The sequence below is a fragment of the Lynx canadensis genome, chromosome D1 (genome assembly GCF_007474595.2).
Source record: "Lynx canadensis isolate LIC74 chromosome D1, mLynCan4.pri.v2, whole genome shotgun sequence".
Taxonomy (NCBI): domain Eukaryota; kingdom Metazoa; phylum Chordata; class Mammalia; order Carnivora; family Felidae; genus Lynx; species Lynx canadensis.
In genome coordinates, this window is record NC_044312.2 from 83,095,540 (window position 1) to 83,119,079 (window position 23,540).

At 34.8% G+C, this 23,540-nt stretch overlaps 1 protein-coding gene and 1 non-coding gene across 2 annotated transcripts in view; one reads left to right on the forward strand and one right to left on the reverse strand.

The window, feature by feature from the left end:
* The window catches only part of METTL15 (methyltransferase like 15), a 189,253-nt gene extending 175,339 nt beyond the window's left edge, over positions 1–13,914 (forward strand). Inside the window, exon 6 of the mRNA XM_032594843.1 lies at positions 12,535–13,914. Coding sequence (XP_032450734.1) covers positions 12,535–12,980 — 446 coding nt within the window. The 3' untranslated portion in view covers positions 12,981–13,914. The remainder of the gene's footprint in view (positions 1–12,534) is intronic.
* Positions 13,915–21,675: 7,761 nt separating this feature from the next.
* LOC115526602 lies at positions 21,676–21,782 on the reverse strand. Its single transcript, XR_003972658.1, has one exon. It is a non-coding gene; the product is annotated as a U6 spliceosomal RNA (small nuclear RNA).
* Positions 21,783–23,540: the final 1,758 nt, after the last annotated feature.

Below are 23,540 nucleotides of genomic sequence, written 5' to 3' on the forward strand. Positions count from 1 at the left end.
GCACATCTCCCCAAGGGAAAAGTGTAGAGAAAGCCAAACTCTTGCAACTTGATGCAAAGTGATTTGGGTTCCATTACAACATCTCTCAGTAAAAGGCTATTCAGGCTTAAAGATTCCACACTCATTTTCTCCCCGGAATAAAACACTAGACATGGAATCAGAGCTTCTGCAAATCACTCTAAGCCATGTGATTTCATCTTAACTTCCTTAAATTCTAATCAGGAAAAAGGAGATGAGGTGGTTTGGTGAATGTACCATTCACAACAATTAAAATTGTTGCCTTGTTTTGCGTACACGTAAAGACAAGAAAACTCAAGAACATCCACAAGAAACTGAAAAATTAACATAACAAACCTATATAATGAAATGATTTTTTTTTTTTTTTTTTTAACGAAACAAAACTGGCCTTCCCAGAGTGTGTTTATCAGATAGACTAGTCAGAAATGTTAGGCCTCTCTTTGGGAGGAGTCGACTTCATTCGGTCTCATAGGAAGAACAGGTGTAGGGATAGGCTTCATGTTAAAAAGACCCAGATTTCCATTTGAGCTCTGTGAACTTGTGAAGAGGCCTTTAACCCTCAGTTTTTCACCTTTAAATGGAAATAGGAATATCTGCCTTTCCCTTAGAATTATTATAGGCATTTAATGGCATATTTAAGATATGTGAGAGGGCACCTGGGTGGCTCAGTGTCCAACTCTTAACTTTGGCTCAGGTAATGATCTCACGGGTTCATGAGTTTGAGTCCCGAGCCAGTCCCTGCACTGGCAGCATGGAGCCTGCTTGGGATTCTCTCTCTCCCTCCCTCTCTCTCTGCCCCTCCCCCACTGGCACTGTCTCTGTCCCTCTCAAATAGTAAATAAATAAACTTAAAAAAAAAAAAACAAAAACTAGGGGCATCTGGGTGGCTCAGTTGGTTAAGCATCCGACTTCACCTCAGGTCATGATCTCACAGTTCATGGGTTCCGACCCCACATAGGGCTCTGTGCTGACAGCTCAGAGCCTGGAGCCTGCTTCAGATTCTGTGTCTCCCTCTCTGTCTGCCCCACCCCCGCTTATGCTCTGTTTCTCTGTGTCTCAAAAAATGAATAAACATTAAAATTTTTTAATGTAGTATATGATCAAAGTGGTACTTCAAATGAGTAGGGAATTAATGTACCATGTAATGGGATAATTGGCTATGTAATTTTCAAAAAATGAAGTTAGATCCCTGCCTCATACCATACTAAAATTAAATCTTCTGTGGATTAAATATTTAAATATAGGAAATAAAACTAGAAATATACCAGAGAACATACAGTTGATTGTAACTACATAATGTTGATATGGGGAAAGACTTTTTAAACTTGATAAAATCTAAAAAAATATGAAAAAAAAAGTCTATATACTGTTTTAATGGCTGTATGGCAGAAAAACTCCACAAAGTAAAAAGATAGTCACAATCCAGGAAACATATCTGCAACTATACATAAGACAAACAGTTTAATATCCTTATTTTATAAACAGCTCTCTTAAATCAATAAAGAAAAAAAAAGCAACCTCAGAATAAGAACATGGACAAAGGATTTGCTCAGTCAATTCATAGCTGAAATCAAATGGCCATTAGATTTGGTAGGATGCCCAATTCTACTAATTGCCAAAGAAATGTAAATTAAAACAACTATAAACTATTATTTGCTCAGTATAGTAGACTAGTTACGGTTTAAAAGATAGCTAGTTTTAGTACTAGTGGAGATATGGGAGGATGGACTCATGTGCTATTGATGGAAATAAATTGGTACAATCTATTGAGAGTGAATTTAGAAGCATTGATTCAAGTTTAAATGGACGTAAATAGCTTTTGACCTAAAAACTCTAATCCTATAGATGACTATCATAGATTCAAATAGTTACAAATATTTTTTTTTTCCCACAATGTGGCTGTCTTTTTACTTTGTGGAGTTTTCTACCATGCAGAAATTTAAAATGTGTAATTCACATGTTTACTGCAATATTTTTGTGATAGCAAAAATAGAGACAATCCTAAATGTTACTGCTGTGATGGCAACTTGAGCGCCACCAGAGTAGAGACTGCCTCTGTCTTAATTACCATGGTATTCTGGTACTGTGGTTCACACTACACCCATTTGTTATATGAACAAGCAAAATGAATTACATTCATCTCTACAACTGAAATTATTTTTTAAAGTATGATAAGTAAACAAAGCAAGTTGCAGATTATTGTGCTCTTCCTTCTTACAAATATATTTATATGCATAGATACATTTACATATACAATGTCATATGTGTTTATCAGGAAAAAAATTATAAAGTATACCTTTCAGTTGCTTCTTGGGGTGGGATCTAAGGACTAATGACATTAATGTTTTACTTCATGTACAACTAATGATATGTTTTTGTTTGTTTTTTAAATAATAATTATGTTTATAACTTTAAAGTACAAATGAAATCATTCATTAAATCCACCAACTCTTCTTGGTGCAAAGGATTTATGGCAGTGAACAAACAGTTCTCTGTTTTCACTGAGTACATAATCTAGCAGAGGAAGACAGGTGGTAAACAAGTGAATATTTGTTCCTGATAAGATATTAGGAAAAAAATTAAACAATGTAAGGGACTTTAGTGGCAGGATACTACTTTTCATAACTGTGGTCAAAGGCTATCTAATTCTGTGATACTTAAGAATAGACCTGAATGAAGTAGGGAATAAGCCATCCAGGTATGTGAGGGAAGTCAAAGGTCCCAGGAAGGAAAATGCCATGGTTCAGTTAAGAGTACAGAGCTCAAGGTTACGAAGGTGAGGTCAAAGAAATGGGAGTGGTAGGTAGCAGTGGTTGCATATGGCACAGAGACACTTGACCAAGGTAAGAACTTCAGTTTTTCTTTCTTTTTTAAAATCTTTTCTTTTTTGAGAGAGAGAGCACGAACAGGGGAGAGGGGAACAGAGAGAAAGAGAGAGCACAATCAAGGGATAGGGGAAGAGAAAGTGAGAAAGAGAGAGAGAGAATCTTAAGCAAGTTCCACGCTCAGCGCAGAGCTTGACACGGGTCTGGATCTCGAGACTCTGAGATCATGACCTGAGCCGAAATCAGGAGTCCACTGCTTAACTGACTGAGCCAGCCAGGCGACCCTTCAGTTTATAATCACGTGATAGAAAGACACTAAAGGTGTTGAATAGTATAATCACATGATCTAATTTTTATATGAAAAGAAGTGGTCTGAGGTGCCTGGGTGACTTGGTTGGTTGAGGGTAGGACTCTTGCTTTCAGCTCAGGTCATGATCCCAGGGTTGTGTGAGCTGAGCTCCATGCTGAGCATGGAGCCTGCTTAAGATTCTCTTCCTCTGCCCCTCTCCCTCACTGCGTACCTTCCTTCTCTCTTTCCCTCCCTCCCTCCCTCCCTCCCTTCTCTCTCTCTCTCTCTCTCTCTCTCTCTCTGTCTCTCCCAAAAAAAGAAAAAAAGGGATTGACCTGGTGGCTGTGTGGAAAAGATGATGGCTTGGACTAGTGTGATAGTGGAACTGGTGAGAAATGGTGGGGTTCTGGATGCAATTCGGATATAGAGCTGTCAAAAATTGCTGATATGAGAGAAAGGGAAGAGTAACCATATGAGACTGTCAGGAACTTTAAAAATCTTGCAACAACAAACTTGATTTGGAATGTGAGAAGCGAGTACCTCTAATGAGGCAGAACTCAACAGTTTTCTTGAACAGCTAGGGTCAATCTCGTATGTCAGGAATTTTCCCAAATTACTGTGTGAGAGGTAAGTATCAAATAATGTAAAATTGAATTGAAATTACAACTTGTTACCGCATAGTGGATTTAATGTACATTTACTTTTAACTATACGTTGTTAAAAGTGTACTTAACTCGAAAACATCTTGCTGTTAAATGTATGTTAACCTTTAATTCCCTTTTGTAGTCAGATTTACTAGCATCATTTTGCAATCATAAAGTATTAGAAGGATATAAAAAACCTCAAAACATGAAAAAAAAGTATTCGGAGGAAAGCAGTTCTGCTATTTTGAAGAATTGAGAAAACTCATGGTTAAGGATTTCATAGGTGTTAAGTGAAATAAAAGCTTACAAAAAATATCAACAGTATTGTGCACTAATCTTTGTGGAAAAAATTTGGGGTTGATATCATTGAACATCAATCTCATGTCTTATTTTATTCTGTAAAAGAAATATGCAAAAACGTTCACCTTGCACATTGGTTACTTTCAGTTAATAAAGGCTTGCAAGTTTGCATTTCCTGAGGTTAAAATTATTTGCAGGTGCTCTGTTGCATGTGCAAATAATTGATTCATTAAGGACATTCATTCCCAGCCATTATCAAATATCATTAAATACATAGGAATAATTATATTGAGATAATGAAATAACTAGCAAATTTGAGAGGTCAGTTGTCCCATTAAAATCATAATTTGTTACCCATATTCACATTTGGCCAAAAAGTAGGGCATTTCACAACATTATTTGAAAATTCAGTTCATAATGTTTTCTGTGACTAAAAATATGCCCTTCATTTAGTCGTTCATTTATATGATTGAATATTATACTCTTCACTTATCCATTTATTTTTTCCATTCATTATCTATTTATTATCTTTTCAATAAACATTTACTGAGTGTTTACTATAGTAGTTCTGCAATCAAAATCCTCTGTGAAGCTTTTTAAAAGTAGTGATTCCCATGTAATAAACCCCTGAAACTGATTCCATAGGTCTGGACTGGGGCCAGGCATCTTTTTTTTTTCAAAGGCTCCACAGGTGATTGATGTACAGTCAAGGTTAAGAATCACAAGCTTCTCTGTTAAGTATGAGGAATATGAAGAATGAACATGAAACAGCTCCTATTCAGTGTCAAGGTACTGAGATACAAGTAACCTAGTAATCACAGTAGAGTGTGACAAGTGCTCCACTAGGAGTAAGCACACCTCTGCCCACTTAGAACTCATTCACATTGGCCTGGTGTTAACTAAGTCCATTGATGGACTAGAAAACACAAAAGAGATTTTCTCTAAGCACCAAATCAAAGGACCAAATTTGTGATTGAGTCAATATTTTCTGTCTTACCTACTGTATCCCTTAATCAAATGAATTAGCCATCTAAGATCTGTGACTAAGCTCAGGATAGAGGGAAGAGCAGAAACCTGTTTCTATTTCTGATAATAGGATATGAGCGATGAGAAGGAGGTGGGAGAAGGAAGACGTCTTGCAAAACAGTGAGTTCCTCAGGGCCAAGAACCAGGTCTCATTTTAATATTTTTCTTTCTCTGACCTAATTTAGAGTCCAGCAGATGTTCCCACATAGTCTCTGCTTACCTAGGAGAACTCTGGCCCTTGCTCTCTGGCCAGTGACTTTCACAAGCAAGCCCATTTTTGGGGACAGGACATTTACTGATTGTCTTTAAACTTGCTAATTCAGACCAAAAATCTTTGCTTAATCCTTGATAGTAGGATTGTCTTTTCTTCTTGTCTATGTGTACCATTGCCAGTTGATGTTTTGTTTTTACTATTTTAATTTCCATTACTGACTGTTTAAATTCTGGTTTTTTCTTTTTAATTTCATTTTATACAATCTGCATCATCAGCCTTTCTTCCTATAAATGACAGACACAGAAGTGCCAGTTTATAAAGGAAGGGTAGTCCTAGAAATTGAACTTCTCTAAAATAAGGCAGCATATGTACTTCTGATCCCCAGAGCAGCACCAGAAAACTCCACAGAACACATCGTTTGCCCATTGCAGTTCTTTATCTTCCCGTAAAGATGGGACTTGAGGAGGTCACCGGACCACACCTGGAAATCCTGCCCAGGAAACCCATTTCACAGAGTCTAGTTTAGGATTTTCTAAGCAAAATAAGAAAGCCCTGGAAGAAAAGTTTTTCATGGATTGGAGTTCTCCTATTACCTTTAAGACCATTCCTAAATAAAATGAAAGCTCTTATTTTCTCTCTCTATTATATGACATTGGCAAGGCCTAATTAGACCCTATAAAGAAAACTTGTCTGATCACAGTGGTGTTAATTTTTCAGCTGCAGATTCGTATGCAGTATGCATATGTTTAATGTATTAATTATATAAACGTGAGGTTGTATAATATAAAATATGAATAAATTCTCATGTGAAATACTTTGAAATAAAAACAGATCCCTTCATTTAAAATAATTAGGGATCTCATAATTTCACAGCTAGCTGGCTGAATGAATTATAAATGATAATTCAGCCATGGGAAGATACCATTTAGCTGGTAAATGGAAATGCCTACCATACTTTATGTCAAATGAACCAATGCTGTTGTTTATATTAGAATTTGCATGGTGATTTGAGTTATGATTTTAGCATTTTCTATTTTCATTAGCTTTTAAAAATACATTCATTGACCATATCAAGCAAATATTTTTAAGCTCTCTGCCATTGTGTTATTTCATCAAATTAGTTAACATATAGCCAGGTCTGACTAATTCAGTGCTGTTAGAACAACATCCTCGAATATATATCCTTGAAATGTGATAAGAACCAGGAAAGCTAGGGAATTAACCTTTTGAGCCATCCTTTTATTTCTACAAAATACTAGAGATAATGTTAAGAAAAAACATTTTTTTAAATGCTACGTTATTTGTTGCTTCATGTGCTCCATGGATGTTAACCTCCTATTTTACATCAAAATACATGTAAATTAAAATGTATTCTATATTACATTTCTTCTTTGAGAAAATTAGTGTTGGGGCGCCTGGGTGGCACAGTCGGTTAAGCGTCCGACTTCAGCCAGGTCACGATCTCGCGGTCCGTGAGTTCGAGCCCCGCGTCGGGCTCTGGGCTGATGGCTCAGAGCCTGGAGCCTGTTTCCGATTCTGTGTCTCCCTCTCTCTCTGCCCCTCCCCCGTTCATGCTCTGTCTCTCTCTGTCCCAAAAATAAATTAAAAACGTTGAAAAAAAAATTTTTTTTTTAAAATAAAAAAGAAAAAAAAAAGAAAAAAAAAAGAAAATTAGTGTTGAACTATGCAAGGTTTGAATCATGCAAGTCTTTAGGAATACACCCTTCCTGAAGCATCCTCTAAATTCATGCTCTAAAATATGAAGAGTTGCATATTTGTTCAGATATTCAAATGTTTTAAAATACATTTCCCAGTGACCAAAACTCATTCTGTGGAAAGCAGGGAGATTGAATAGCAAATAGAAAAGAGGTGATCTCCCTCTTCAGCTTTGTCTTTGATAGTTTGTTTCTGAGAGACCTGTTGTTAGAAGATAAATTTCCTAACATCTAATATCTTCTAAGAGCCTTTCATCAGAGTAGTTTTGGTAGAGGAAAGAGTGAACCCATAACACTGATTTGGTTAACTGTTGACAGCCAGGTTCTCAGCTCCCTGGTACAAGTAAGATACTATTTCTTTCATTCTCTGATCCAGTTCCCCAAGAAGCTTAATCAGGTGTGTCTTAATGTACTTCTGGACCTGCAGGTTACTAAAATGTGTACCGAGGTACCAGTCTTGTATAATTTACTTTGCTGTAAGAAGCATGCCAAGGAAACTCAAGTGCCAGGATTGCAGCCATACTCTCAGATCTTCATCCATAGAAAGTCTGGACTGGAAGGATTACATCTCTCTGGGATAATACTCTCTAGGAACAAAAATTTTAAGACATGATTAAACAAAAATTTAAATAGAAAATTTCTGTATAAATGCATTGAACATTATACTTTAATATAATTTGTATGCCAATGGAGTAGGTCTAAATAAAATTATATTCATTGATTTATTAAATCAACACTTTTTATTTAACCCTATTCTTGAAAACTAGATGGGGCTTGTCTCTTTTGATGTGCATATTTTAAAATGTAAATACTAACATACATGCATCACTTCGTAATTTTCTTCTTTTACATATCCTAGATACAAATCTCTAATCAGTTATATGATATGCAGTTTTTTCCCCAGTCTTTTGGTTGTCTTTTCATTTTCTTGATTGTGTCCTTTCAAGAACAATTTTTTTTAAGCTTATGTATTTATTTTGAGTGAGAGAGACGGCGAGCAGGAGAGGGGCAAAGAGAAAGTGAGAGAGAATCCCAAGCAGGCTCCACACTGTCAGTGCAGAGCCTGACCTGCAGCTCAAATCATGACACAAAAGATCATAACCTGAACCGAAATCCAGAGTCAGTTGCTTAACCAACTGAGCCACCCACGTGCCCCTAAAGAACAAAATTTTTAATTTTGATGAAGTACAATTTTCTTTTTTTTTTTTTTTTGTGATTTGGGTGTCATATCTAAGAATTATTTGCTAAATTCAATATCATTAATATTTATCCCTGTGTTTTTCTTCTAAGAGTTTTCTAATTTTTGCTCTTACATTGATGTCTTTGATCCATTTTGAGTTAATTTTTCTATATAACTTAAGGGTCCAACTCCAGTTTTTAGTATATGACTATCCAGTTGTCCCAACACTGTTTGTTCAATACACCATTCTTTCCCTATTGAATGGCTTTGACACTCTTGTCAAAAATCAGTTGCTCATAGATAGAAGGGTTTATTTCTGGATTTTCAATTATGTTCTTTTGATCTCTCTGTTGTACCACACTGTCTTAGTTACCATTACTTTTTAGAAAGTTTTGAAATCCTTACATGTGAGTCCTCCTTCATTCTCTCTTTTTTTTTTTTTTCATCCCCCCACCCCACCCCTGGATCACTTTGACTGTTCTGGGTCTCTTACAATTCCATGTGAATTTTAGAATTAGCTTGTCAGTTTATATAAAAGAGTCAGCTGGGATCTAATAGAGATTGCATTGAACCTTAAACCAATTTGGAGGAAGGAGTATTGCCATCTTAAACAAATTTTTAAAATATTGTTTGTAGCTCTCATAGCATAAATTTTGCATTTCTTTTTTTAACTTTATTCCTAAGTGTTTGATTCTTTTTGATGCTATTGGAAATCAAATTTTTGATCTACCCTATGACCCAGCAATAGCACTGCTAAGGATTTACCCAAGGGATATAGGAGTGCTTATGCATAGGGGCACTTGTACCCCAATGTTTATAGCAGCACTTTCAACAATAGCCACATTATGGAAAGAGCCTAAATGTCCATCAACTGATGAATGGATAAAGAAATTCTGTTTATATACACAATGGAATACTATGTGGCAATGAGAAAGAATGAAATATGGCCATTTGTAGCAACGTGGATGGAACTGGAGAGTGTTATGCTAAGTGAAATAAGTCATACAGAGAAAGACAGATACCATATGTTTTCACTCCTTTGTGGATCCTGAGAAACTTAACAGAAGACCATGGGGGAGGGGAAGGGAAAAAAAAAAAAGGTTAGAGAGGGAGGGAGCCAAAACATAAGAGACTCTTAAAAACTGAGAACAAACTGAGGGTTGATGGGGGTGGGAGGGAGGGGAGGGTGGGTGATGGGTGTTGAGGAGGGCACCTGTTGGGATGAGCACTGGGTGTTGTATGGAAACCAATTTGACAATAAATTTCATATTTAAATAATAAACTAACCCTAGTGAAAAAAATTAATTTTGGATTGTTTATTATTAAGTGTAGAAACATAACTGATTTGTGCATGTTAATTTTATATACTGCTGCTTTGCTGAATCCATTTGTTAGTTCTCACAAGGTGTGTATATGTGTGATCTTTATTGTTTTCTACATAGAAGATCCTGTCCTCTGTAAACAGATAATTTTACTTCTTCCTTACCAATTTGGATGCCTTTTATTTCTTTTTCTTGTTTGATTCTTTGATTAGAACTTCCAGTACTGTGTTGAATAGAAGTGGTAAAAAAAAAAAAACAGGGTATCCTTGCTGGTTCAGGATCGTTGAAGAAAAACTTTCAGTCTTTCACCATTAAGTATAATGTTAGGTCTGGGTTCTCATATACGGGCTTCATTATGTTGAGTACTTTCCTTCTATTCCTAGTTCTTGAGTGTTTTTATCATGGAAGAGTGTTGAAATTTTTCAAATGCTTTTTCTGCATCAATTGAAATGATCATGTGTTTTTTTTTTCCTTCATTCCATAAATACGATGTATTACATTGGTCAATTTCCATGTGTTGAGCTATCCTTGGTCATGACCATGCAGCTTGGTCATGGCATATAATTCTTTTAATATGCTGCTTTGCTAATATTTTGTTGAGGATTTTATTGTTTATATTCATAAGAGATATTGATCTGTAATTTTCTTGTGATGCCTTTGGTTTTAGTTTCATAGTAATACTGGCCTCATAAAGTAATTTGAGAAGTGTTCTCTTTTCTTCAATTTTTCTTGAAGCATTTGTGAAGTATTGTTATTAATTCTTTTAATATTTGGCACAATTCAGCAGTGAAGCCATCTGGGCTTGGACATTTCTTTGTGGGTTGCTTTTGATTACTGGTTTAATCCTTTCACTTGTAACAGTTCTGTTCAGATTATCTATTTCTTTCTTGGGTCATTTTCTTTTTTTTTTTTTTTTTAATTTTTTTTTTCTAACGTTTATTTATTTTTGAGACAGAGAGAGACAGAGCATGAATGGGGGAGGATAAGAGAGAGGGAGACACAGAATCTGAAACAGGCTCCAGGCTCTGAGCTGTCAGCACAGAGCCCGACGCGGGGCTCAAACTCACGGACCGCGAGATCATGATCTGAGCTGAAGTCAGCCGCTTAACCGACTGAGCCACCCAGATGCCCCTCTTGGGTCATTTTCAATAGTTTGTTGCTTTCTAGGATGTAGCATCTAGTGGATGTGTAGTGGTATTTCATTGTGGTTTTAATGTGCATTTTTATGGCTAATAATGATGAATGTCTTTACATGTTTACTGACTTTTTGTATATCTTTTTGTGAAGTGTCCAAATTTTTGCCCTTTTTTTTCAAATAGGTGGTTTAGCTTCTTTTTATTAAGTTGTGAGATTTCCTTATATATTCTGGATAAGAGAGTTTTGTCAGATATGTATTTTATGTTTAGTATTTACTCTTAGGTCTGTGGTCCATTTTGTATTGCTTTTTGTGTATAGTGTGTAGTAAGAATTTAAGTTCATCTTCTTTTGTACAGATACTCTCTTTCATTGAAATTTTGAGAACTATGTTATTTGGTGCATATGCACTTATAGTTGTATCTTTCTGCTGTATTGACATTTTTGTCAATAGGAAATGTTCCTCTTTGGGTCTAGGAATTCTCCCTTTTCTCAAAAACTTGTTTTTTCTAATATTAATATCATTATTATATATTATGATATAATAATATATAATGACCTCTCTTCTTTATGCTTCTGTGTACGTGGCATAACTTTCCACAGCCTGTTCCTTGCTTTCACTTCTATTTGTTTTTATATTTAGAGTACATTTCTCTAGACAATGTACAGTTAGGTTTCACTATTTTTCCATCTGATGACCTCTGCATTTATATTGGGATATTGAGTACATTTATACTTTATGTAATTATTGATATATTTGGTTTTACTGTCTGCCATTTTACTATTTGTCTTCTCTTTGCCTCATTTTTGTTTCTTGTTCTCTTCTGTCTTTTGTGTTAAACAATAATTTTTGTGTATTATTTTTATTCTCTGTTAGATTATTAGCTTTATTTCTTTGCATTATTTTTATTGATTGCTCTAGGGACCACAATATGCAACTTTAACTTCTAGCAAAACATGAATCTTGCAAGCGTATGGTTCCATTTACCCACTCTAATCCTTCACACTATTGCCTATCATATACAGGACATATCTATCTATATTAAAATATTTATAAATGTAAAAAATTGTTATAATTTCACTTAAAGAGTCCTGTATTTTAAAGAAAATAAGAGAAGATTTAATATATAAAGATGTATCTATAGTCTCTTTTTTTCTGTATATGCAAATTATCATCTGGTGTCATTTTACTTCAACATGGAAGTATTTCCTTTTGCATTTCTTGAATACAGACATATTAGCAGTGGATCCTCTCATTTTTTTATTCATTTAAAAATGTCTTTGAACTTTAATTCTGAAGAATAGTTTTAGATAGCCTTCTTGGAAGACAGATATTTTTCCTTAACAATTTGAATGTTATTCTAGTACTTTATAGCTTCAGTTGTTCTAATGAGAAAATAACTGTTAATCATATCTTTGCTCTTCTTTATGTAATGTATTTCTTCGTTGTATTCAAGATTTTTCTGATTAGCTTGTAATAGTGTGATTATGATGTGCCTAGATGCAGTTTTCTTTTGTTCATTATATTTGGGGTTCACTGAACTTCTTGTATCAGTGAGTTAATGTCTTTCACCTAAGTTGGGAAGTTTTTTTAATCATTATTTTTTCAAAAATTTGGCTACCTCTTTATCTGCTCCGTGTTTGACACCAGTTACTCTTATGAGTTATGAAAGCTGTTTCTGACACAATAGTTTGAATCTTGGTTGAATGGTTGGAAATAAAATGGGAAAGTATGGCTGAAATGCCACAATTTTCTAAAGAAACTTAATTCCTTAAATATATGCACACACAATACAACGTAGACTTAGAGTGGAAAATATTAATTTTTCCTCTCCTTTTTTCCTGTTTTTACTAAATTTTTTTATAGGTGCATTTCCTCCATCTGCTATTTTTGCACGAAAAGACTTGCTACAACGATCTACCCATATTGCTACCAAGACTTTCCAAGCTTTTCGAATATTTGTAAATAATGAGCTCAATGAACTTTACATAGGATTGAAGACAGCTCAGAAGTTTCTGAGACCTGGTGGTCGCCTTGTTGCCCTCTCCTTCCATTCACTAGAGGATCGCATTGTCAAACGATTCTTGCTTGGGATAAGCATGACAGAAAGGTTTAACCTAAGTGCCAGACAGAAGGTGATACAAGCATCACAATTACGTTCAAGTTATGAAAACAAGGAAGGAGACTCTATAAGCAGAGCCCCTTTAATGTGGGAACTGATACACAAGAAAGTACTTACTCCAGAAGATCAGGATGTACAGGATAACCCCAGAGCACGCTCAGCCAAGCTTAGAGCAGCCATCAAATTATGATAAAGAAAGTTTTCATCATGTGGTCCTTCAAGTTTTCCCTCAGAGTTTCTCTTCTTTTATTGGATATTCCTGAATAGCTTAATATAAGGAAGTATGGGATCTATAGAGAAACATGTACTATATATGTGTGGAAATTGAGGGTATTTACCATTTTTTGTCTTAGAAAGAAAATCTCAGAAATACTAGCATGACACAGAAGGTTCAACTCAAGGAGAAGCAGCATCCCAAAACTCGAATAATGTCTCTATCTGAGCATTATATTTGACTTTTGCAATGTAGTCCTTTCCCTAATCATGGAAAATTTTTAAAAAGAAGAATACTATGTGTATTTATTTAAGTATGAACACTCAAACTGTCGGAAGATAGAGATTATAATTGTATCTGTATTTTCTAAGTTCTGAATTTAGATATTCAGATTTGCAACAAACTTTCTATGGGTCAAGTAATAAATAATAAGTAAAGATCATCAAAGAAATTTTCATTTCTATTTAGGAGTAATTAATTAGTAAGTACCATAGTCTTCTCAAATACAGGTATTATGTAAATTTTAAATTTTCAAGTATTATTTTTAAAATGCATCATACTGAGAAATGTCACTTTTGAAATTACAAAGTTCATTGTTTTAAAGGAATTTTGCAATATGATATGTACTATCTTTTTATATAGTATAAAGTAAAAATGCAAAATTGTTCAATAGCCCTCATAGGGAATGTTTCATAAAACTAATATTTAAAGTCAATTATATTTTAATAATATCCCAGAATGTCTTTGACAAATAATAAAATCTGTCATCATTTGAATCTGGCATTTTTTAATTGAGCTATTCAAAATAATTCAACCAAGTTATTGCAATAAAATATAGGGCATATTAAAGATATTAAAATGAATGTGCCCTTTGCCTGGGTGGCTCATTTGGTTAAGTGTCTGACTTCAGCTCAGGTCATGATCTCACGTTTTGTGATTTCGAGGCTGGAAGCGGGCTCTATGCTGACGGCTCGGAGCCTGGAGCCTGCTTCAGATTCTGTCTCCCTCTTTCTCTGCCCTTCCCCCTCTCACACTCTGTCCCTCTCTCTCAAGAATGAATAGACATTAAAAAAAAAAAAAAGTTTAAAAGGAATGTGCCCTTTAATGTTTTTATTTACCCAACAGTACTGTAATAGTAAGATGTTTTTTCAGGAGACGTTCACTTGGTAGAGGATTCTTAATGACATTGATTCACAATTCACATATAAACTTTTTATATATAAATAAACATTTCTATTTTTTTTTAATTATTCAGCAAGCACTGAACTAGGCAGAGAAATAAAGGTGAGTAAAATATGTCACAGTATCTGGCCTGTAGAGTTTAGAGTCTAGTGGAGAAGAGTGATGGTAGTTAAATAATCACAAAAGTCAATGTAAAATTAACACAGTGGTAAAAGCTACAAAGAAGCAATACAGGGATAAGAACATCTAGTAGGGATTTCATTTACTGAAGGAAACCAGGCCTGACAACGTGATGCTTGAATTATGACTTGAAGGATGAATGAGAGATATAGTCAAAGGGTACATTGGCATGTTGAATAAAGGTGTATATAAATGATTGCTTTCTTAAGTTGTTCCTGATATCATATTTATACTACTAATATGCTTAGTAAACTATTCAAATACAGGGAAAATTCATTCTCTCCACTATGATGACATTCTGAATTGGTGAGTACAAGTGAATAAAATATTAACATAACTATGGGCAAAAGATAAGAATTAAATACTTTAATTCTCCTTAGATTTACTTTATCTACCTCTGTGATATTTAACTTTAGTTCTCAAGCTTGTGCGCCACTTTTACTTTATTTTTTTAAATTTTATTTATTTATTTTGAGAGAGAGCACAGTGGGGTAGGAGCAGAGAGAAGGAAAGACAGATTTCCAAGAAGGCTCTGTGCCATCAGCACAAAGCCCGATGCAGGACTTGAACTCATGAACTGTGAGATCATGACCTGAGCCAAGATCAAGAGTTGGATGCTTAACTGATTAGCTCACCCAGGTGCCCCACAGCTTTTACTGTATAGGCTGTATTCAAGTCTGAGCAATTCTGCAGTGAAAGTAATTTCTAGTTATGCAGAATTAGAAAATATTATAGGAAGCCGTGTCCTCAATTTAGAAAGAAATGAATGCACCCAGGTTAATCTGCTAATCTTTTCTGAAAAAAAAATGTTTTGCATGTAAGTCATATTTGTGAATGAGAAAATTCCAAAAAGTGAATTCCTGTATGAGTATCTGATTGGAAAATAGGAGATCACACTCATATATAACAATGATTCACTTATTCATCAGTCATTTTTGGATCCTGTATAGTATGGGAATTTTTTCTTTAACATTGAATGGCAAGTGACTGCACTGGATTGAATAGTGTTTCCGCTCCAAAATTCATGTCCTTCTCAGAACATCAGAATATGACCTTATTTGGCACTGTGGTCACTACAGATGTAAGTACTTAAGCTGAGGTCATACTGGAGCAGAGCAGGCCCTTAATCCAATATGTATGGTATCCTTCTAAGAAGAGAAGAAAGACAGAGACACAGGGAAGAATGTCACATGAAGATAAAAGCAGAGATCAGAATGATACATCTGCAAGCCAAAGGACACCAAGGATTGCTGGCAACCATTAGTACCTAAGAGAAGCATGGACGAGATTCTCCCTCAGTCTGAAGTGGGAGCCAACAATTTTGCTGACACCTTTATTTCAGACCTTCAGACTCCAGAACCACGAGACAATATGTTTCTGTTGTTCAGAGCCACCTAATGTGTGGTAATTTGTTACAGCAGCCCTGGGAAGCTAATACCGTGATAGAAAAAAATCTTGAATATTCATGAAAGAAATCCTTTCTTTGATAAATACCAAATTAATTTCAAATGTTGTAGTGTAAAAATATATGTTATTTTCTGTAACTAGGCTGTTTGCCACAATCATTCTTGCCTGGTTCTTAGTCTTTGCTGTAGGATGTATAATAAAATACATGAATGAATTTATGCTGGAAAATGTTTTTGTGAAATTCAAACAGTACATACAGAAAATAAACACTGGTCTTAAAAATGAATGTGTATTTCTTTTCTAATCAAATATAATGAATATAAAACAAGTGTCTTACGTTTCTGAATCTCTTCTTGACTGCTTTCTAAATTTTTTTTTTTCAACGTTTATTTATTTTTGGGACAGAGAGAGACAGAGCATGAACGGGGGAGGGGCAGAGAGAGAGGGAGACACAGAATCGAAACGGGCTCCAGGCTCTGAGCCATCAGCCCAGAGCCTGACGCGGGGCTCGAACTCACGGACCGCGAGATCGTGACCTGGCTGAAGTCGGACGCTTAACCGACTGCGCCACCCAGGCGCCCCATCTTCTTGACTGCTTTCTACTAATCATTTTAATATAGCATCAATACCACTGTGTAGTACATCAGTTCTTAAGAGGTTTTAGTTCGTTGGTTATTAAGAAATTAAATTTAATAACAGCACACAATTTTTAGTTGATATCTCTATTTTGTATATTCATTTTGTTTTAAGTACTGTATATTAGTTATTATATAATCTTCTCTTTGTAGTTTCTAGAGTCATTTGAGAGACATGAATCATTTGAGAGACATCTTTTCTATTTCATGTAATATATGATACATGATTTGTGCTTAAAGTCATTTTTATTGAAGTATTTATTATGTTACAACCAATAGTTCATGAGAGAATCCAATACACCTAAGTAGGTTTTTTATATCTCTTAAGATTCACTTGTGAGCATTTGAAAATCGTATTTTCTTTAGTCTATGCAGAGTAATAAATGTTCAGAGGTTTATAAAATTCTTTTTTCTGATTTTTGTTTTTAAATAAGCAGAAATAATGATGTATCTACACTGCAGACTTCTAAAAAAAAGCAATTTTAATTTCATTTTAAATCTCTCATTCAAAAAGTAAGAGATAATTCTTGATGGAAAATTCAACATGTACATATAAATGTACAAATAAAAAATCTGTATCAGCACTTTTATTCCGTTAAAATGTATATGTATATTTCTTACATAGTATGTATTAAAAACTATTTGCGGGCACCCTGCTGGCTCATTTGGAAGAGCATGCACTCTTACTTGTTGATCTTGGGGTTGTGAGTTTGAGCCTCACATTGGGTGCAGAGATTACTTAAATAAATAATTTTTTTAAAGCTATTTAGGAAGAAATCAAAACAATTCTCACTTCTTTTTTATAGTTTTATTTTACACTGTATTATCCATTAAATTAATAAATTTAAGGTGATATTTCTTTTATTTATTTATTTTTTTTTTAATTGAAGTATAGTTAACATAAATGTTATATTAATTTCAGGTTTACCACATAGTGATTCAGCAATTCTATACATTATACTTGCTCACCACAGTAAGTATAGTTACTATCTGTCACCTTACAACACTATTGTAATATTATGGACTATATTTCCTACACTATACTTTTCATTCCTGTGATTTACTTATTTTATAACTTTAAGTCTGTACCTCTTAATTCCCTTTACCTTAATTGCCTACCCTCTGGAAGTCACCTTATTTGTTGTGTGTATTTATGATTCTGTTTCTGCGTTTGTTGTTGTTGCTTTGGTTGTTCTTTGGTTGGTTTTTGGATTCCACATAAAAGCGAAATTATGTGTTATTTCTCTTTGTCTGGCTTATTTCACTTAGAATAATACCCTCTAATTCCAACCATATTTTCAGAAATGGCAACATTTCACTTATTCATGGCTGAGTAATATTCCATTGTATGTATATATCATATCTTCTTTATCCATTTATGTATTGATGGACACTTTGGTTGCTTCCATAACTTGGCTATTGTGTATAATGCTGCTATAAACATAGGTGTGCATATATATCATCTTGAGTTAGTCTTTTCATTTTGAGGGGGTAAATACCCAGTCGTGGAATTACTGGGTTGTGTGGCATTTCTATTTTAATTTTTTGAAGAAACTCCATACTATTTACCATAGTGTTTATACCAATTTACATTCCCACCAGCTGTTCATGGGTGTTTTTTTTTTTCTCCACATCCTTACCAACAGTTATTTCTTGTCTTTTTGATACTAGACATTCTGACAGGTATAAGTTGATAGCTCATGGTGATTTTGATTTGCATTTCCCTAATGATTAGTGATGCAGAACATTTTTTCTTGTGTCTATTGGCCACCCATATATCTTCTTTGGAAAAAGGTGTATTCAGGTCCTCTGTCCCCTTCTTAATTGGATTGCTTGTTTTGGTGTTAAATTGTGTAAGTTCTTTATATATTTTATTTTTTTTTTTTTTTAATTTTTTTTTTTCAACGTTTATTTATTTTTGGGACAGAGAGAGACAGAGCATGAACGGGCGAGGGGCAGAGAGAGAGGGAGACACAGAATCGGAAACAGGCTCCAGGCTCTGAGCCATCAGCCCAGAGCCCGACGCGGGGCTCGAACTCGTGGACCGCGAGATCGTGACCTGGCTGAAGTCGGACGCTTAACCGACTGCGCCACCCAGGCGCCCCTATATATTTTAGATATTAGTCCCTTATCAGATATTCTTTTTTATTCTTTCAAAACTTTTAATTTTAGATTTATTTAGGGCCATTTTCAAATGTGTGTAGAATATTTACTTTACTCTAACAGATGACAAGATAGCTCCCTCTCAGACCCTGGCCTAAAGGAATTTGCTTTACTTATAGAGCAAGAGGATAACATTAAACATGGAAGCTTTTGACTTGGTCTTGTTTTTAAGCTCTTTCCCTTTCCTGTTTCTGTTCACATTGGTATGTGAATTTCTTATGCCAACTGTGGTGGCATTATGTTTCATATTTACTGTAGATAAAGAAATATTAGACAATATTAGCATGTACTCTCACAAACTAAGCCCTACATGTTAGGATTTCTGTAATGACTAAAAATTAACTAAAAATTGCTTATGGTCAAAATTGTATAATTTTAATTGAGCTACTTTTCTACTGAGTTTTTGTGATTGCTGCCTTAATCTAGATTTGTGTGTGTGTGTGTGTGTGTGTGTGTGTGTGTGTAAGCAACATTCTTTAATAGAAAGAGGTAAGCAATAAAGAATAGAAGGGAATTTTGTGAAGTGCTTCATAAATATAAATTTAGTGATAGAAATCTTGATCAGAGATATATTTTTCTCAGAACCACAATGCCATATGTTCGATGTTGAATGAAGCATGATTTATAAAAATCAGCATCATATTCTAAAGAGGCTGGATTGTATAACAAGCATAACTATTTTTATATTATTTTCTCAAATTTCATCTGTTTATAGCTACTATTTCCAGCTAATGTTTGGTAACACACAGCATGATCTGCGGGAATACTAAGAGAAAGTTTAAATATGTATAAATTATTTTTTATAAGTCTAGTTACAGCATAGATTTCCCAAAGCATTAAAAAGTTCAATAGAATTAATTACTTAAGATGTAGTGGTGATAGTCATAATGCCTGTTATTTAGATGGACCTTAAAAATTCTTCATAGACTTTTGTCCACCTCATTCTTTTCTTATATATTCTACCAAAATTGTTGGACAATAAAATAAAGAATAAAATTTAATACTCTGATATGCACAGTAGAAGTTTGCCTCTTTGGTAATGTCACATCTCCTTAAACAGTTCTTTACCTTAAATATTGAACAAGTTTTCTACATTAGCATATGTCCTATTAAAATTTTTTTTCGATGTTTATTTATTTTTGAGAGACAGAGTGTGAGCAGAGGAGGGACAGAGAAAGAGGGAGACACAGAATCAGAAGCAGGCTCCAGGTTCTGAGCTGTCAGCACAGAGCCCGACATGGGGCTTGAACTCACGAACCATGAGATCATGACCTGAGCTGAAGTCTGACGCTTAACTGACTGAGCAACCCAGGTGCCCCTTAGTACATGCCTTATTCAATATATCATTGCCCAGGCACTAAAAAACAAAGGTGAAATCAAATGACAGGACATTTTCCATTTCTCATTCTTGAATAATTGCATCTATCCATTAAAATCCATCCTTATACTTTGGGCAATATACTTGTCTGCCTTGCACAGGGTTAGAATTTGTTACGACAAACAATCAAATATTCTGATTTCTTATTCTTTCACAAGGAAAAATATTATCATCCAACTCATAATTATAAGTGCTAGACTGGGGAGGAAGCTGTATAGCATTGTAAGTAACACTATTGGCTTTGGATTCAGAAAAACAAGTTTGAATTCAAGGTCTGCATATATTAGCTGAATATACAAACTTGGGCATGCTCTTTAATCTCCTGAATCCTCATTTATTTCACTTTATGATGAGGATAATATTGGTACTTTCTCATCAGTTGCTATGAGTCAAATAGAAAACACTCAATAAATATTTATGAATTAACTGAAAGTTATAATTACCAAAATGTAACTCACATTTCTGGACATCATGATTAAGGATGTGTGTGCTTTATTCTTGGTAATTTTAAGTACAGTATCTACATTACTAGCAGCAATTGACTGGGTTATAGTCAGTTTTATTATTTGGAAGCTTTATCCCCATTTATTATTTATGTAATGCCCCCAATGTTTGCAACACATTGACAGGGCCTATAAAACACAGTCATTTTTCATGTGGAGTTTCCATTTATAAGAAAACAAAATAAGAAAAAAAGAACTAGTTGCTAAGGTTATTTGACATTCATTTAGGTTGGAGAAAGTATTTGTCCTCCTACACTTACATATCAGTAAGTAGCCGACCTACATGGTCCTTATATTAAGATTTTTCAGAATACATTTTGAGGGAGGTAAAGGAAATGAGTACTTTGTGAAGTAAGAAAAGATTGCTTTGGGAGTATTAAAAAAGTTTCCTACTTCTTCACACTAAAGGCAATGAAAGGATACCAAAGGGCTCCAAAGCCAATGAGAAGGACTAAATATGTGTGTTGCAGATATTAAAGGGAAAATAGTCAGTGAAAGGTAAGAGAACTATTTACACTTAGAATGAGTTGATGACCTTTTTTACAACACCATAGAAATAGATACTACAGAACTGAATCCATGTAATTCCCACCTCTTTATCTTCATCTCAGTATTTAGAAATCTTGTCCTTTATCTCTATTTTGTACTCCTATATCTCAGTAGAGAGATTAGCCTTGCTCCTTTTCTTTTTATTTTCTCTGGGATTTAGTTCAATTAATTTTGCTTGTCCCTCCAGGCTTTAATCTGTTCTCTGCTGCCAAACATACTCAAAAGTGCCTAGGTGAAAAGCAAACAAGGACTAAAATCTCTCCTTGACTCTGTCTTCCTTTGGTTCCTTACCAAAATACCACACCCATCATTCTGTTTTCTTTCATAACTTGACTCCTTAAAGTCTACACTACCTCCGACTCCTCTCCTTTTATTTATCCAATCTAGTACACTATCTATAGAAACTGTTCTCTTAATGATTAATAGTGACCTTAATTTTTTTTTTTAAATTTTTTTTTTCAACGTTTATTTATTTTTGGGACAGAGAGAGACAGAGCATGAGCGGGGGAGGGGCAGAGAGAGAGGGAGACACAGAATCGGAAACAGGCTCCAGGCTCTGAGCCATCAGCCCAGAGCCTGACGCGGGGCTCAAACTCACGGACCGCGAGATCGTGACCTGGCTGAAGTCGGACGCTTAACCGACTGCGCCACCCAGGCGCCCCAGTGACCTTAATTTTTTAATGGAACGTTTCACAAATGTGCCTGTCATCCTTGCACAGGGGCCACGGTACTCTTGTTGGTGTCATTTGAATTTTAGTGAATGTGCTGCTAGAGTAAGCACAATGGTCACCTCTTAATTACAAGACCCAATAGCCTAATCTTCCTCTTGCGGTACCTTATCTCTGCAGTGTTTTGCACTGGTCTATCCTTCCATAAAAACCTGTTCTCTGTTGCATTCTCCAAAATCACCCCTTCTGTAGTTTTGTTTCTCTCACACTCTAATTCCTTCACCAGATTTTCTTCCTTTGTCCAATCTAGCCAGACCATGTCTCATGTGATTTGTTCTCATGGTGTAGGTATACCAAGTGAAGAACTACATTTAGTGAAGGCACTGCTATGAAATCACTCCATGATCATCTGTGAAGCAGATGAAAGATGGGTATGTTGCCAAGATAACAAGCAGTGGAAGGAACAGAGAATGGAGTCTTCCTGGATGCTAAAATTGACATCAAATTAAAGTATATACTAATCAGGACTTCAGCTTTGGTAATGGCAGACAATAACTTGGACCAAATATCCCAGTAAGAACAATTAGAAAATCTAGAAAAAAAATGTGTTTTTTTTAATGTCTATTTGAAAACATAAAAAGCTAATAAGGCAGTGAAGAATATCTGGGAGAAGAAGGAAACCCTAGCATTTGTAACTGCCAATTGCCAATTAATTCCAGAGAAGGCAAGTGAGAAAGAAAACCAAACTTTTGACAATCTTTTATGGAGTACAGGTGAACTGGAAGTCAATTGGACTTTGAAAGAACTGAAACTCAGTTTCAAATCATCTTAGTCCTTGAAATTGGACTAAACTGATCCCAGATGCTAGAGTCCCTACCTGTTTGACCAAAGCAATTTTAAATACTCTTTGGGGGTGGGGAGGGCAGGGTGCAGAACTCTTGCACACAATTTCTGTTATGTTTCATATTTATTGTCTATTACTGAGTCAGAAAAATAACCAGTCATGAAGAGACAAGACAATTTTTAAAAGAAGGAGAAGAATATAGATAATTTAAAAATACTCATAGGGTATGTAGACAAATGCTATAAATATGTTCAAGGGAATAGAACTAAAAACTATAGAGAATAAAGCAACTGAAAATATACAACTGAAAGATGTAGTATTCAAACTTAAGAACTTAGTGGATTAATTAAAGAGCAAATTGTACCCAGCTAAAGATAAATCATGAACTGGAAGATATTTCAAAGGGAAATATTCAGAATAATGCATGGAGAGACAAAAGATAAGGAACACAAAAATATGAGTAACTTAGCAGTTACAATAAGAGGTCTAATTCATGTGTGATTGGAATCTTGAGAAAAGAGGAAGAAGAGAAAATGGCTGAGAATTTTCCAAAATTTTCTCATTTGAAGAGAAAATGACTGAGAATGTTCCAAAGCTAATGAAATACATCAAGCTACAAATTCAAGAAGGCTCAAAACTTTCTAGAAACAGCATCTAAAACGTACTAGAAATCAAAATCAAAGGCAACAGGCATTCTCTAGGAATATGGCTCACATGAGCTATTCTTAGGGAAAGGTAACTATTGATGATGAAATAAAGCAAACCAAGATAAGAAAAACAAAAAAAAAAAACCAGTAAGGGAGAAGTTTGGTAAAGGGTACCATGATAAGCTCGGAATCCATGTAATACAGAACTAAGAGTAAATAACTATGGGAATTATGGCTACAGAACAGAATACAAGCATGTCTTGAAAATTAACAGAACTCACCAAAATTATAAGGTTAAGAGGTCAAGATACAGGGAAGTATAGTGCACCAATTTCCTTATTTTTAGAGCAAGGACTCAATACTGTGAAAATTTGAAACAT